The 17,437-nt window shown below is 45.5% G+C and overlaps 1 protein-coding gene and 1 long non-coding RNA gene across 2 annotated transcripts; both read left to right on the top strand.

Moving 5' to 3' along the window:
* Actl7b (actin like 7B) lies at positions 1 to 1,446 on the top strand. The gene has a single exon (XM_005076494.4). It carries the CDS (start codon positions 91 to 93, stop codon positions 1,342 to 1,344), a length of 1,254 nt encoding a protein of 417 aa, XP_005076551.1. The 5' UTR covers positions 1 to 90; the 3' UTR covers positions 1,345 to 1,446.
* A 10,391-nt stretch (positions 1,447 to 11,837) lies between these two features.
* Positions 11,838 to 17,080, top strand: LOC110342097. The gene is made up of 2 exons (XR_002384095.1): positions 11,838 to 11,886; positions 16,869 to 17,080. It is a non-coding gene; the product is annotated as an uncharacterized LOC110342097 (long non-coding RNA).
* The last annotated feature ends 357 nt before the right edge of the window (positions 17,081 to 17,437 follow it).

Raw genomic sequence — 17,437 nt, forward strand, 5'->3', positions numbered from 1 at the left:
AGCGGTTGCCAAGGCGCTGCTGGAGGTGGGCTCTCATTTCCCCCCAGGAGCTCTAGGGTGTGGATGTGAGACGGTGAGGTAGGGAGGGAGATGGCGACGAAGAACAGCCCTAGCCCTAAGCCCATGGGCACAGCCCAGGGAGACCCTGGAGAGGCAGGAACACTGTCAGCCCCCGAGGCGGGCATCCGGGACACAGGTTCCACCCAACTGAAGACGAAGCCCAAGAAAATACGCAAGATCAAGGCCCTGGTCATTGACCTGGGCTCCCAGTACTGCAAGTGCGGCTACGCGGGAGAGCAGAGGCCCACCTACTTCATCTCCTCCACCGTGGGCAAGCGCAACCCGGAGCTGGCGGCGGACGCGGGAGACACCTTCAAGGAGACGTACGTGGGCCACGAGCTGCTCAACATGGAGTCGTCCCTGAAGCTGGTTAACCCCCTGAAGCACGGGGTGGTGGTGGACTGGGATTGCATCCAGAACATCTGGGAGTACATCTTCCACACGGCCATGAAGATCCTGCCGGAAGAGCACGCCGTGCTGGTGTCGGACCCCCCGCTCAGCCCCAGCAGCAACCGGGAGAAGTACGCGGAGCTCATGTTCGAGACCTTCAACATCCCAGCCATGCACGTGACCTCGCAGGCGCTGCTGTCCATCTACTCGTACGGCAAGACCTCCGGGCTGGTGGTGGAGAGCGGGCACGGCGTGTCGCACGTGGTGCCCATCTCCGAGGGCGACCTGCTGCCGGGCCTGCCCTGCCGCGCCGACTACGCGGGCTGCGACCTCACCAACTACCTCATGCAGCTGCTCAACGAGTCCGGCCACAAGTTCACGGACGACCACCTGCACATCGTGGAGCACATCAAGAAGAAGTGCTGCTACGCGGCGCTGCTGCCGGAGGAGGAGATGAGCCTGGGCCTGGAGGAGCTGCGCGTCGACTACGAGCTGCCGGACGGCAAGGTCATCACCATCGGCCAGGAGCGCTTCCGCTGCTCGGAGATGCTCTTCAAGCCCTCCCTGGTGGGCTGCAGCCAGCCGGGCCTCCCCGAGCTCACGGCCGACTGCCTGGGCCGCTGCCAGGGCACCGGCTTCAAGGAGGAGATGGCGTCCAACGTGCTGCTGTGCGGCGGCTGCACCATGCTGGACGGCTTCCCGGAGCGCTTCCAGCGGGAGCTGAGTCTCCTCTGCCCCGGGGACAGCCCCACGGTGGCCGCCGCTTCCGAAAGGAAGACGTCCGTGTGGACCGGCGGCTCCATCCTGGCGTCGTTGCAAGCCTTCCAGCAGCTGTGGGTCAGCAAGGAAGAGTTCGAGGAGCGGGGCTGCGCAGCCATCTACAGCAAGTGCTAAGGGGCGGGCCCCACAGGCGAGGAGCTGGAGAGCAGAGGTCCCCCCTCGGCGGGGGGCCACTCTATTCCTTTACAGAATTTCTCATAAAAGTTTAACCTGTAACGGTCGCGTCTGGTCTGAGGTTCTTGCTCGAAGGAGATGGCGGGTGGCGACAAGCCGCGTTCAGAGGCGACTGCCCTCTCCTCGCGGTCATCAGATGTGAGGCACACCCCCTCCTGGGAGGCAAGGCGAATCCCGGGCTGTCCTAGAACTGCCTCTCCTGAAAGGAAGGCACAGGCACACATGAGCAGCTCCACCCAAGCGCAAACACACGCGAATGTGCAAACACAAATGAAAAAAAAATGATAAAAGCTCTTGAGTTATAGGACAGAAAAAATGTTAAACTTTAAAGACTCACTGGGTGGACTCAGAGCCTTGGTAGAAGACAAAAATCAGTGAACTGGGGACAGATCAGTGTAGTTTCACTCACAGAAACGGAATATAGAGAAAATCGCTTTTCTAAATGAGTCGGGGGCAGGGCGGGGAGAAGGTTCGTCAGGTCAGGGTAGGTGGGGTCAAGCCTGATGACCCAAGTTCAACCCTCAGACCCTATCACGGGGAAGGGGGAAACAACTTCCGCACAGGGTCCTTGGGCCTCACCTACCCGATCCACTGTGCCACGCGTCCGTGCACATTGCGCATGCGCAAACATGGATGCCACAATAAATATGGAAACATAAAAAAGAAAAGACTAAGTAGAGTCCTATAGGACAGTACCAAGAATCCAACATTCCTTTCGCCAGAATTCCAATGAAAAAAGAGAGAACGGGTGTGGTCAATAGTGTGGTCAAAGAAATAATGGCTGAAATCCCCCAAATTTGACAAAAGATAAAAAGATTCGAGAACAAATCATGGTCGGGCTTGGTGGAGCATTCCTGTACTCCCAGTACTGGGGAGGCTGAACCAGGAGGATCAGGATTATTCCAAATTCAAGGCCAACTTAGTCCATATAGTGAGTACCAGACCAACCTGGGTTACAGAGTGATACCCTGTGAAACAAAAACACAAAACAGTAACAATAAAACAAACGCAAACTATTAACTAAACAAAACAGCAGTTTGTGCCAAAATACATCACAATCCAACTAGACAAAGATATTTTGAAAGCAGCTAAAGAGATCAACGCCTTGCTCATAGAGGAACACTGACTTGAATGACAGCAGACTTCTCAGTGGAAACATGTAAGCCAGAAAGACGAGACACATACTTTCATTTTCTTTCTTTTTTTGTCTTTTGGTTGTTTGAGTCAGGGCTTCTCTGTGCAGCCCTGACTGTCCTGGAACTCACTTTATAGACCAGGCTGTCCTCAAACTCAGACATCTGCCTGCCTCTGCCTTCGGAGTGCTGGAATTACAAGATGCTGGCCACCACACCCAGCCAAATAACTTTCAAGAATGAACAGGGCAAAACCAAAAACAAATCTGTCAGTTGTGAACCGTATGTCTAAAAAAGTCAACCTTTTAAGGATGGCTAAAGGGAATTCTCAAAATCAGAAAGAAAGATGAAGAAATGAAGCCCCAGGGAGGAAGAAGGTACCAGGATGGTCAGGAATGGGGAGACACGGACAACTATTTGATTGCTACAAACCTGAAGTATGTTTAGATCGTATTTCATGATTGAAGCAAACATTTATATTTTATCTGAATCGGTACTTAAATTTATATCTGAAACCTGGGAGGAGGGAGGTCACCTAAATGAACACAAGGTCTGTAGACTTGGGGCTACCTGTCCACTGTGGTCTGTTACATACACTTCTGTTGTATAATTGAAAATTACACAAATTAATAGAAAGAAAAAAGCATTAAAGTGAGACCGAATTCTTAAGACGTTTATGAAACCCACAGGCAAGGCAGGAGAAAGAGGAACGGACAGTAGAGGAAACACGTCGTCTGTCCTATAATGGTGTTTCAGCCCACGGTGGGCTGCGTGCTCAGTGGTGACCCTATGACACCACCCAGCGGCAGCACAGCTTTCGTGTTGTCTGTGAAGATGTCCTTGGTGATGGCAATGGGATGGAAGGAGCCTGGGTGCCTCCATCACTGTGCAGAAGCAAAAATACCGACCTGAGCCTAGCGACTAGTACTCACAGGCTTCCATCTGCTTTTTGTTTTTTTGATATTACTTTTTTTTTTAAACGTGTATGGGTGTGTTGTCGGCATACGTATGTGTACCGCAGGAGTGCAGCGCATGCAGAGCACAGAAGAGGGTGTCGTATTCACTGGTGCTGGAGTTATAGACGGTCGTGAGCTGCTGTCCAGTGAGCCGTCTCTCCAGTCCCCCTTCACCTGCTTTAAACCACTTGGTCTTGGGGTGAGGGGGCGTCTTTGGGATGTTGCAGTGGAGCAATCTTGGTGCACTGTCATGTGTATCGCTCTCACGGGGTCCATAAAGAGTTGGCCGGCCTATGGCTGGGCGGAAAGAGATTGGGCGGGAGAGCCAGACCAGGAGGATGCTGGGAAGAAGGGCGGGGCCAGAGGAGTCACCAGCGAGGCTCAGAGGAAACCGGGTGTGTACAAAATGAGGCAACCAAGCCATGAGCCACGTAGCAGTAAACAGATAGGAATGTGTTGACTTAAATTATAAGAGCCAGGACAAAAAGTCTCTGTGTTGTTATCTGGGAGCGGGCTCTTGAGACAGAGCTGACTGGTGTCCCAATGAAAACCTCTGCCTATGGGATATAGAATCGAATCCTTTAACTTGTCACAGGAGAGTACAACAGGAATCGGGTGATAGTTTTTCATAGCCACAAAGACCCTAGGGCAGTTCAAGGCAACATTTGGCAAATTACTAGCCAGCCCTAAGTTTCTCTATAGAACTTTTCTCTATGCTTTGTTTTTGTTTTTGTTTTTTTAAATGAAAGTTTCCTAAGAGATGCTTGTATCTAGTTCAGTGGTTCTCAAGCTGTGAGTCATGATCCCCTTTGGGGTCACATATCAGATATTCCCATTATGATTCATAACAGTAGCAAAATTACAGTCGTGAAGTAGTAACAAAAATAGTTTTATGGCTGTGGTCACCGCAACATGAGAAACTATATAAGGAAGGTTGGAACCACTGGTCTGGTTGCAGGTGTGGGGTTGTTTCTGAGTTTCAGGGGGATTGTTTGGAGAGGGGTGTGTGTGTATAGTACATTCAGGAGGAGGGGCAAGGCTGCCGCGTGTATTTTAAGTTGAAGGTGTCCACAACCTAAAACAAATGGAGGTCCCCAGACAGACTAGTGTCTTCCGTGCTTGTCTGCCTCAGAACTAGCCCTCCATCTACCAGCAACAAATGATCTAATGAAGCCAGGTTATCTGGCCACTATCTGGTCACCCATCCTAGCAGAGGGACCGTGGTTGTGTCAGCAAGCAAAGGGAAGGGAATGGCATGATTTGGGAGGAGGGAGAGGTTTTGGTGAGACTTAGGTGGGGTGGCGGTATTTGGTAGGTTGGAGTGAAGAGGGGCTGTGTGTCAGGTGGCGCTATTAGATTCTACGGCCAAGCAGAGTTGGTGCCTCCCCTCTGGGAAGCTGCATGTGAAAACATGGACTGTTGGGTCCTTTAACAGAGCCTGCGTCTGGGGTGCAAATGCAAGCCACTTTTCTTTGTCTACGTGCATTAGCTATTACTGAGATGCTTTTTTAAAAATCTGCATTCCTGGAAAGGTAGGCAGAGGGGATGGAGGACACCAGGAGGACGTGGTCCTCTGAGTCAACCGAGCAAGGCGCGTGTGAGCTCACAGAGCCTGAGGCAGCAGCAAGCACAGAGTCTACACCAGGTCCTCAGCATGTATGTTACAGCTATCAGCTCAGTATTGTATGGGACTCCTGACTGTGAGAACCAGAGGGTCCCTGGATCTTGTGTCTGCCCCTGAGACTCTCTTCTTCCTGCTGGGCTGCCATGTCTCCAACAGACAGAATGGAGCTGCAGGACCTAGGGTCTCAGCTACTTCTGAAGAAACTCAGGTGCTGGCACAGCCAAGCTCTTATTAATGGCCTCTGGTGTGGTGGTATCTGTCTAATTGCAATAGTGTTCATTGGAGGTGTAATGCGGAAATATTAAACTACACAAAATTGAGATGTCCTATGGTATTTTATTTATTGAGGAAGAAATCACTTACATGAAAAGCCAAGAAAGATGAGAACCAAAGGTCCTTACGTTTCTCTCCAGGTCGAAACCGGAACCCAAAGACAGAGACTCCCCCTAGCTCTTTTTATCCCCCCCATAATGTCCTATGTACCTGTGAACACACCCACATGGGCGTGGTCAGTGCTACAGGTACGTAAGATCTCTCCCTATAATTCCCCCTTTAGTCCAAAGAAAAGATTAGACTTAAAACAAAACTAAATGTGTCAATATACAAATGTCTCAAACATATGTAAAGCATATATACATAGAAGATGATAAACAAATTATAATCTACCTATATCCTATCCTAAGCGTATCTATCCCATCTAAACCCTAAACTTATCTGAAAGAGGTGCCCAAGTCTGAACACCTCCTTCCGTTCCCAACCCTAAATAATTGAAAACAGACTCTAACAGGTATAACGTTGCCCGACCCTTAGGACGTCAACCTGGAGCAAGAGACCTAAGGACCAGCGATGGCGACAAGAGACACGAAAGAAGGGTCACAAGACCACAAGACAAGTGTCTGATCAAGTGGCGATTTTTATTTTTCTCAGGGCAGTTAATATACTTGGTAGAGCAGGAAAACAGGAGGGGGTGAGGGGGTGAAAGGGTTGCTTTATGCACCAGGTGTGCACGTAGCAGGGTATTGTTTAAGCACATGGAGCAGGATATTGACAAGGTAAAAAGTTCAGAAGGGAGAGGAATGGGTAGGCTAACAGGGGTTGCCTAGGTGATGGTTAGGGTTGGCTGAGTTTGGACAAGCTTTCTGGGTCATGGTATTCCTATGTTCTACCTATGTTGTTTCTCTTCTGAGTACCCCCAGAAAGCTCCTTTGCTAGGGTTATAGGCCAATTACGTAAATCTTTAGACTTTAGAAAGTACAGGTTTGGTTCCAAAAGATCAAGGTACCTGAGGAGTTCCCAACAGTAGGGAAAGGGGGCTTAGTATTCTCAGAATTACTTCCTGCTGAAATGGGACGATGATAACCTCATGGGATCCTGCCGGAAGAAAATGTGTAGTGTAGTGAAAGACAACATTTGTACCCAGTCTCTGTTTGGCGGGAGATTCTTGATTGAAGTTCTTGACTGAAGTTCTAATCTTGATTGAAGTTCTTGACTGAGGCTCTGGCCAGAGTGTAGAAGGTGCACCATGTCAGTTACTTAGTCTGGAGCTGTGTAGAGCGATGCAGTCCCAAACCGGTTTCAGGGTGGTACTTGTCAGTTCAGATGCTTCAAGTCCAATCAGGTGGAGTCGATGAAGTGGGGCCCCACTCTCTTTCCGAAGTGTTTGAAGATTGTTATTAGGAAATTCTTTGTTCTCTGTGGAAAACCCAAACTGTCAACAAGGAAATTTCAACTTTACATGTATGCATACCGGGAAAGGCAACAATAAGGAAGACAGTAAGTATGAGGGAATTTAGACTTTCAGAGAAGAACCAAGTATAAACAGATGGCAGTCCCTAGATTCTGTTTTCCTCTGTCTTACATCAATTTGGCTCCTTCATATGATACAGAAACTCTGAATTTTATTTTAACAACATGCTTGGATTTAGAGAAGGAGAGCCAAATCCAACTCCAAAGCCAGCATTGGTTTAAGTGAATTGGGACCAAAAGAGTATTAAGGAAGTAAAAAGAAATAGGTATTATAAGGACAAAGTTAAGAGAATTAGACATTAATACCAAACATTAGATTCTTCTTTGCTTGATGGTCCTTTGGGTAGCCTTCCTCTCTTCTTTAGGTATCCACACGTTCAGTATCTTTTCGCTGTTTGTTTTCCTGTGAAGACAAAAACAAAACACCTCTCTTTCCTTTTGTGAGGTCTCCTTACACCTCATAGACTATGACTTTGTGGATGAGCTGTCATCTTTCCTGCTCCCAAGGTTTCTCCTGTTCAGATCTAATCTTGATCAGTTTTGAGGGAACCCAAAGCTTTTCTTTGCCTGTGGAAACAAAGGTGAAACTCCTTGCACAATGTAACACATATCCTGGTTTCCAAACTAAGGTGGGAACATCCTTGAAATACACTGGCTGATTTAGTTCAGAAGTTTTTTTCTGTAGTTCAGTGTCTTACTGAAGCTGTTTGTCTTTTCTCATTAGCATTAAGAAAGTTTAATGTTAATAAAGCATTGTGTAACATGTGTTTGGGGGTCTTTGTTCCCCTTGGCTGTTTATGGAGCATTTCTTTTAAAGTGCCGTTAGATCTCTCAACCACTGCTTGTCCTGTGGGATTGTATGGTATGCCAGTTATGTGTTTTATGTTATAATATTTGAAAAGCTGTTCCAGTTTGCTGGAGACATATGCTGGAGCATTGTCAGTTTTTATTTGTGCAGGTATACCCATAATGTCCATCACCTCTAAGAGGTGTGTGATAACAGAATTAGCCTTTTTAGAGCTAAGAGCAGTGGCCCATTGGAACCCTGAGAACGCGTCTGTAGTATGGTGCACATATTTTAAACTTCCAAATTCTGGAAAGTGAAACACATTCATTTTCCAAATTTCATTTCTGCAAATACCTTTGGGATTACTGCCTTCTGGTAATGGAGTGTGATTATAGAATGAACAGGTGGGGCAGTTTATTACTATTTCTTTGGCTTGTGGCTAAGTGATAGAAAAATCCTCCTTTAAGCCTTTGCCATTAACATTGGTGTTTTTATAAAATTCTAAAGCTTCTAGCACACTTCCTATTAATAAGCGATCAATCTCATCATTACCTTGTGCTGGAGGACCTGGCAGACCTTTATGGGATCTGATGTGTGTTGTACATATAGGATGAGTTCTATTTCTGATAGTTTCCTGGAATTGTATAAACAATGAAGTTAATTCCCTATCATCAGGAATAAATTCAATGGTCTTAATGTGTAAGATGGCTCTCTCTGCATATTGAGAGTCAGTAACTGTATTGAGAGGCTCTGTAAAATATGTAAGTAACATGAAAATGGTGTATAACTCTGCCTTTTTTACAGAGTTGTAAGGGCTTTGAACTATTTTACTTATATTTCCTGATTTATAATTTGCCTTTTCCTGACTTGTTTGCATCAGCGTAGAATGTAAGAACTTCAGAGATTGGCATTTTACTTAGATGTCCTATTCTACTACAGTTAATATATCTGGTATTTTGATGTCTTTTTAAACTTCTGGAGATCGCTTCTCCTACCCCAAGTTTCTATCTCTTCATGGTTAAGGCATTTGGCATCTTGGTGCCTCTTCAAACCTTTAGAAATTGTCTCTCCTACCCAAACTTCTGTATCTTAATCTTTACACTCAATATTAGCTGTATACAAGACCCATTCACCAATGGAGCTGATCTGATTTTTAATGGCCAAAGTACCTGTTTGCATCGTTGATTTGCAGTCTCATAAGCTTGAGATTCTGTAAGGAGTCACCTAGAATCTGAATCAGTTACCTGTAATTCTATTGCTCTGGACAATCTTTGTAAGAATTCAGTGAACTTTACTTTCTGTCCTTGTATCATCTTGGTATGAGGTTCTATTTTCTCTCCTGGTTCATGAACTTTATTCAAAACATTCAGAACTGCGGTACGGCACAAAGACAGGATGTGTTTGTCATATTCTGCGTGAGCCGGTAGGTCAGCATAAGTGCCTTCACCAAGAATTTTAACTTGGGGAGCTTCATAACCTTTCTTTAGGCCTTGAAACTCGATGGCCTTTGCTTCCCCCTCCATAAAGCTCTCCACTGTATTTGAGACGAATTTTCTAGTACAGCAGAGATTGACTCTGCAACGATAAACAGCACACTTGTTGAGGGTATAGGTAACTGTTTATTGTAGAAATTACTCACAAGAGAAAACAGGCAACCCAGATGAGTCAAGTAGTTTTCTGCCACCGAACCGGAAGCTGAAAAGAGGGCAAGAGGCCCTGTTGCTTGGTCTTTTATTCCTTCCTCAGGACATGCCCCTAGCCACGCCCAAAAGTGGGCCTGTATAGTGTCGTAGTTCACTGCCCTGTCTCTAGTCATGCCCAAAGTGGGTGTGGTTAGCCGCACGGTTCTGCCCTTTCGTTACCACATCTGTATGTGTCTTTAGAGGGCCACGCGGCTAATGGCGGAGTCCTAAGTTTCCCCCTACAATTCCCCCTTTAGTCTAAAAAAGATATTTAAACTTAAAACAAAACTAACTTGTGTCAATGAGCAAAATGTCTCAAACATCTATCCCATCTAAACCTCAATTTATCTGAAAGTAACACCCAAGTCTGAACACCTCCTTCCAATCCCAACTCTAAAATAATTGAACATGAACACTAACTAATGAAAACTATCCTATAATATCAATAGTAGAGAGAGGGGGCGTGGAATTCTCAAAACTACTTCCTGCCGAGATGGGGCGATGACAATCTCATGGGGACCTGTGAGAAGAAAATGTTAGTGTAACAAAATCTTCAGTAGATCAGACAGTCTCTGTATGGCAGGAGATGCTTGATTGAAGTTCCTGACTGGAGTTCTAGTGTAGATTGAAGCTCTCGTCTGAAGCTCTGGCCAGATTGTAGAAGGTGTGCTATTTCAGTTCCATGGTCTGGAGTTGTGGCGAGTGATGTAGTTCCAAGCCAGTTTCAGGATGGTGCTTGTCAGGTGGAGTCGATGATGTGGGGCAGTTCAGATGCTTCCAGTTGAATCAGGTGGAGTCGATGAAGTGGAGTCCCATTCTCTTTCTGAAGCAGTTGAAGATTGCTGTCAGGAAATCCCTTGTTCTCTGGAAAACTCAAACATTAGTGTTAACAAAGACATTTTTTAACTTTTATATGTATGCATACTGGAAAAGGTGACAATAGGGAAGATGGTAAACATGAAGGAAATTAGACTTTTCAGAAAAAGAAATCCACAGATAACAGTCCCTAATTTCATTTATTGATACAAATTCAAGGTCAATTTTGTGATATGTACATTTCTCCTCTTGTTTAAGTACTGTGTTTATACTGATTTTTTTTTTTTTTTTGGTTTTTACAAGACAGGGTTTCTCTGTATTGTTTTGGAGGCTATCGGTCCAGCCCAGCCTCGAACTCACAGAGTATACTGATCTTTGAAAACGTAATATGATGGGGGAAGTCTTGTGTATATGTCAATAAAGTACTGTTGGCCAATAGGGAAGCAAGATAGGTGGGACTAGGAGTTCAGGAGGACTCTGGGTAGGAAAAACACAGGAAGTCAAGATGTAACTGCCATAGGGATAAGAAGCCCGGAAACTTCTCTGGTAAGAGAAATACTTAGATTAACAATTATGGGATAAATACTTAAGTCAGAGCTAGGCAGTAAGCAAGGCCAACAGCTTCATAATTAATACAGTGTCTCTTGTGTGGGGACTACAACACAGCAGAGCCCAGGTGACTGGAGGGGAAAAATCAAAGCAGCTGGCAAGGAAAATACATCTCTCTCTACAGTAATACATAATTAAGTACAGATTATAGATAGTTACTTCTAATAGTCAGAACTTATAGTTAGGTAAGTTAGGTTTTCTAGATATATAGAGATGTAGTTGAGATAGTCTTCAAACCTTTCAAAGACCTTCAGAACATGGCATTTAAAATGGTTTAGGGTTTTTCTTGACAATGAGAAATGTCTGCTCCTGGCAGCATCAATTACAGCTGAGAGGAAGATGGGCATTGAAGAAACTTGTTACAGAGTTTGCTTTCAACATGGCAAGTTAGTCATTTGGGCAAGAAACTGCTCTTGCCTAGACTGCTTGACTGTTGCTGTATAATCTGGATATGCAGGGCCCACAGGAAAGTTACTGCTGAACTCAAACAGTCCTTCAGGGTTCCTGCTTCATAGAAGAGTCTGCCAGACTTTCTGCAGGACACAGAAAATGACTGACGGACTGCCAATGCAGATGGACAGCTTGAAATTTCCTGCTTTTCTGAGAAGTCTTCCAGACACACTGTAGCTTATGGGCTGAAGATGGATGCCCCAACGTTACAGAGGAACTTCAGGTGACTGTCCAGGTAACAAGATGTCTCTGTCAGTTCTAGTGTTTATATATTATCCTTCTGTGGTCTTTGATGGAGTTGAAGGCAGATAGTAATAATCATAGTTTTCCTTAGTTATGATAAAAGATAAGTTACATATAAGCCTTTAGACTCACAAAGATAGGATAGATGATACTTTGTTTAAATCTTACTAAATGTTAATGGACAAAATATTGTTCTTACTTGGTAACTGTTCTGTTACGTATAATTTGACTATGTTAAAGTTAAAACCTTTCTTTTTGTTTAGACAGAAAAGAGGAGATGATGGGAAAGTCCTGTGTATATGTCAATAAAGCACTGTTGGCCAACAGGGAAACAAGATAGGTGGGACTAGGAGTTGATGAGGATTCTGGGAAAGAGAGACACGGCAGAGACAATGTAGCCAGCCAGAGAAGTAAGATGTCCGGACCCTTTTCTCTGGTAAGAGAAATACTTAGATTAACAATTATGGTTTAGCCAGTAAGAAACAAGCAAATGGCCAACAGCTTCATAATTAATATAGCCTCCTGTGTGTTATTTGGGACTGCAACTGTGGCAGAGCCCAAGCAGCTGGTGGGGAAAAACCAAAGCTGCTGCTGGAGGAAAACTACACGTTACAAGAGATTAATTGACTCCAACCCTCTGGTGTCACCCTTTTCATACTTGCCCAATAATTCAGCAATTCCCTGACATAAGGGGAGTGAATACTGTAAGAAACAATGGTTTGATCCCCTTAAGGTCCTTCATCTGTATTGGTTCCCACTGATAGGCAACAGAACCATTAGGATGCCTCCTAGATGCTGGTTTTTCAGTCATAGCTAGTGGGAAGGCCATAGGTGATGACATAACAACCTTAGGGAGATCTTCCCAACATCTGAGAAGTGTAGGTACACCTGTCATGAGCTGTTGCTAGTACATCTGAATCTGATGTATCAGATTGTAAGTCATCTAAGACCTGCAGCCTACTGATCATCGTTTCTCTGAGTGCTTGGATTTCCTGGTTAAAATTCTTCTAAGGCCTTCATAATGTCTGTCTGTTTCTTGGATACATCACTTACATGTGATTCCAAGCATTTAATATTCTCATCCTTATATATTATTTGAATGGCATGTAAATGGACTTGAAGAACAGTGTTCTAGCTGCTAAGTGGTCACTATCCTCAGACACGGAATGAATTGTTTCAGTAAGTTTAACAATCTGGTGTTTCAGCTTTTGAGTTTTATTAGTCAAGTCATCAGACATGGAATAAATTGTTCTGCCAGCCTGATAATGTTTTGCTGAATTGATTATGTTTTGGCCATAAGGGCAGTGCGCATGGAATAAATTCTGTCTTGTAAGTTGTTATGTTTAAGTTTCCAAGGTATCTACTTTGTTAGACATTTCCCCATTGACCTCAAGATTTTGAACTTTTCTCTGACTCACCAATAGTTTGCACAGCTTCCCTGCTTTCTGCCCTATGATCAAGCCCTCTCTCCCAGGGTATTATGTGGATTATGAAGCTAATTGTTAGCATTAGACATAAATATATTTGGGGCATTTTCTAATCCTTTCCCGTAATGTCATTCATGTAATAAGCAATGAGACTCTAACATTCTACATTGTAAGGTTACCTGGCATGGTATAGAATAGGTAATCTTATCACGAGCTTAAACTACCAGAATGCAAAATTTACCTCTAATGATCTCGGGTTGAGAGAAGTATGTTTACCTGCAATAACTATGCTTGGTCAGCAGGTGGCACAGGTGTGCCACCAAACACAGCTTGGCTGTGGGTGTTCTGTATTTCCTAGTGGAATCTGAAAAAATCCTAAGTAGCTTTTACAAAAATTTAGCGAGGAGGATTTTGTTAAAAGGAAGGGAAAGAGCCCGTGCCAATTGCGGGACCCTGCAGGTATGGAATGCTGTGGAACCTTACAGGCGGGAAGGAAAGTGAATGATACTCGGCTTTTGGGATGCTCATTTCAGCAACCACTGGTAGAGGCTCGGCTTGCTACCAGGGAAAACCTTGGTGTTTTAGCCGCTGTTCAGGGTACCCATTCGGAAAGCTCTCTGGGGACCAGGGCTCTCTGGACTGGCGAGGCGGGAGTGTTGGTTCTGGGTGGGTGGGAGGGCTGCGGAGATGTGTGGTCTCTGGGAATGCCGGAGGTCTTTGGCACTGCCAGATGAACAAAAAGGAGTTCAGCAGAAGAAAACCCACACCGAACAGGAGAACAGGACTGAGTTGGGAAACCCTGGTGACTTAGGTGGGCCAGGGAGGGAGGCAGAGGACCCAGAGGCTCGGTAAACTTACTTGCTGACATCAGATAATGCGGAAATATTAAACTACACAAAATTTGGATGTCCTATGGTATTTTATTGAGGTAGAAACCTTTTAGAAGCCAAGAAAGCTGAGAAGCAAAGGTCCGCACGCTGCTCTCCAGGCTGAAACCGGAACCCAAAGACAGAGTGTCTCCTCCCCCTAGATCTTTTATCCCCTGTTCATTCTACATACCCGTGGACACACCCACATGGGCGTGGTCAGTACGTAAGATCTCTCCCTGCAGAGGTGGGAGGAGATTATGTTTTTAAATATTTTCTTCCCCTTGGATGAGGATTAAGTAGCAATTTTTCAAGGATTATTAGCACATAACTACCACGAGAAAGATAGTAGTAGAGTTGATCTGTAGATTTCCCACTGTAAAATACTTGTTGCTAACATCTTTATGTATTTTCCCTTAGACTTTGTGGTTCATATCTAATATTCAAGTCATATGATATAAAAGACAGGCACATGTATTTTAATGGGTTTAAAAACACAATACCTCAAGCACTTTCTACATTATTTTACATGTTCTTTAAACATCATTTTCAATGTCTACAATGTTAAGTTCACTTTTCTTTGAAATTTGAGTGATTCCTTTGTTTGTTTGGAGACAGAATCTCTCTATGTAGCCCCTGGGTGACCTGGTTCATGTAGACCAGGCTAGCCTTGAATTCTCAGAGGCCCACCTGCCTCTGCTTTTGAGTGCTGGGATTAAAAGTGGGCATCACCATCCCTGGGCTAAATTCTTGATCGCTTGAAATGTGGCTTAACATCTTTGTGGATGATCTCATTTCCAAATCACGAGTCCTGTCGTGAACCTCAAGCTTAGGGCTCTACTTCTGGGTCACCTCTCTCTCTGCGGATATGATGACTCAGGTGTCTTTGTGTCTAAGGTGTGTTTCTCTTTGTCTTTTTGTTCTTCCTTCCTTTCTCCTCCCCTCTCTGCCCCACTTTCCCCTTCCTTCTTTGTTCCTTTTTGTTCAGGCAGGGGCTCACTATGGCTCCTGACTGGCCTGGAAACTGCGCTATAGATCAGGCTGCCTCAGACCCCGAATTATCCCTCTGCCTCTGCCCCTCGAGTGTTGGGATTATAGGCTCAGGACTTCACACCCAGCCCAAGGCGGGTTTCTTTGGACAGCATATATGAAAATCTCTGCCTTTCAGTTAAGAGCGTAGAGTACACTGTTATGCTGTGGTGTTTTGTGTGTGTGTGTGTGTGTGTGTGTGTGTGTGTGTGTGTGTGTGTGCTTCCTTTGAGACATATTTCAGATAATTCTGAAACAGAAATTTCGGTCTGTTTGGTCCTGTAGGAGTGGGTTCTCTGCTTCTACCACTAGGGTCTTTGAAGTTGAAGTCAGGCAACCAGTCTTGGGCTTTTACCTCTTCATACAGCTCTCTAGACTTCGTTTGGTGTTTGATTTGCAATGTAAACCTGAGGATGACCTTGAGGCTACCCCCTAAGAGCTGGCATTACAAGCCTGTGCCACCATGCCCTGTTCATGTGGTGTTGGGACTTGAACTCAGAACTTTGTGCATGCTAGGAAAGCACTCTGCCAACTGAGCCACACCCTGAGCCCTGGATTTTTTTTTATGATGCTGTTTTATCTCCACTCTGGTTTATTAAGCCTCTTCTTTTCTATTTTTATGCAAATGCCTTAGAATTTAAAGTATCCACGCTTATCACTCTACTTACTAGTTTTTGAGATGGTCTCATCTATCCCAGGCTGGCCTTGAACTCCTGATGTTCCTGTTTTCATCTTCTAACCACTGGGACTGCAGGCATCTGCCATCATGCCCAGTTTTGATTTCTTCCTTTTAAGTAATCATCTCCAAATAATATATTCTACTTCAAAAACATGTGGGCCGGGCATTGGTGGTGCACGCCTTTAATCCCAGCACTCGGGAGGCAGAGGCAGGCGGATCTCTGTGAGTTCCAGGCCAGCCTCCAAAAGAATACAGAGAAACCCTTTATCGGAAAACCAAGAAAACAAACAACAAACAAAAAAATGTGAAAACTTACAATGGCATGCTTTTTCTACACCCTCTGTAGGAGCTGTGTCTTTTTTTCAAGTTAATAAGGATGTAATTCATAGGAGATTATTCTGTGCAAAGAACTATTAAAATGTCTCACATAAAGTCCCCTTGACCGTCCCGTGAGACTAGTTTGGCAAACACCCTTCTGAACCTCTGCTGTGTGTTTACATGAATTTGTGTGAGTAGATGCCTAAAGTATGTGTAGTTTATTTCCTTACATAGAAGATAGTGTGGTGTGTGTCATCTTACAGTGTGTGTCTTGTTCCGCAATGGGTCCTGTTGGTCTACCCCGATTAATACAAACCGGCTTCATCATCTTGAACGTGTTTATGGTATGCCATTAAGTGGACGTCCCAGTGTTTCTGTTAAATTGAGGGGTGTTCGTGTCTTATTCTCCATCCATAGTCTACGGCCCTGTTAGTAAGGGGTCTCTCCATATGTGTTATTGTAGACATTTGCAGGTACCTGCCCAGAGTGTACGCTTGGAGGGGAATTAACTTCTATAACCAACCCTCCATGGGAAGAGCAGAGACAGAGCGAAGCCTCCAAGACCCCGAGTTAAAGTGTAGTTAGTAAGCGGTGGCTCGGGTGAGGTTGAAGGAATGTTAGAGACTTCAAAGCCTTGGGAAGTGTCTGGAGACTCTTATAAGCTATTTGGAGTCAGGGACTTGTGGGGACCATGTGTGGGTTGCTGTTTTCATGCCTTGGGAACGAAGAGGACACATTTACCTGGCCAGGGTCACATGGTGGTAAAAGGGCTTCTCCTTACCCCCTTGTGGGGAGAGTGGCAACCTGGCGGCACTGTGAAAGTCACCGCCGTCTGCGGGCCTGCGGGTGACACACAGTCACCGTTCACAAAGAAGCAAGACCTCCAGAGGGTGAGCCTCACTCAAGGTCTCAACTCTAGCCCTAAACACGGCTGTATTTTACCCTTGCTTTAGGAGGCCAAACAGCAGGGGACAGCTTAGTTCAGCTAAGGAAGCTGTAGCGGGGATGGGTTGGGGGGGGTGGGAGGAGAGGGGGATGGACCACATGGCTCCTGCCTCCATCCCCCCCCCCTTGCAGCCCACTCTCTTCCTCTCTCCAGATTCCTGTGGACTCTTCTTCCTTCAACAGCATCAAAGAGAGTCCAAAAGGGAAAAGCAAACAGTCCAAATTACAGGACAGACGAGGAGACCCATTTCTATGTAAACGTTACCAGCCTGCAGAGAAACAAACACTGCGGAAACACCGGAGGCTTTGGTTTGGATCTAAGATGTGCAGCATGGCCATGCTTATAAATAGTCTCTCAACCACCAAGTGCAGCCTCTTCTTCTCCGCGCCTGTAGAGGATGGGGCTGGGCACAACGCCCGCACGAGGCTGTCCAGAAAGCCATTCAGGTCCCGCCATCATCATCAATTTCAGGCAAGAAAACAAAATAGTCAGATGAAAGCAAAACATAACAACGATTGGAGATGGGTCAGCCACGCAAAAAGTTGGCGTTGGGAGGACTTCCTAGGGTCAGAAAGCGGCAGAGGTGACATTTGAAGTGGTGTCTCTGCAGGCACCTCCTCACCGCCAGGACAGGAGTCCTCGCAGCGGCCCCGTTTAGAGGCAGACACTATCAGACCGCAGCACGTCTGAGCTGTCCACCGAGGGTTTGGGAGCTGAAAATA

The sequence above is a fragment of the Mesocricetus auratus genome, unplaced genomic scaffold (genome assembly GCF_017639785.1).
Source record: "Mesocricetus auratus isolate SY011 unplaced genomic scaffold, BCM_Maur_2.0 Super-Scaffold_6730, whole genome shotgun sequence".
Classification (NCBI taxonomy): domain Eukaryota; kingdom Metazoa; phylum Chordata; class Mammalia; order Rodentia; family Cricetidae; genus Mesocricetus; species Mesocricetus auratus.

Coding starts and splice junctions, on each gene's coding strand:
- Actl7b (XM_005076494.4), top strand. CDS start 91: ATGGCGACGAAGAACAGCCCTAGCCCTAAGCCCATGGGCACAGCCCAG.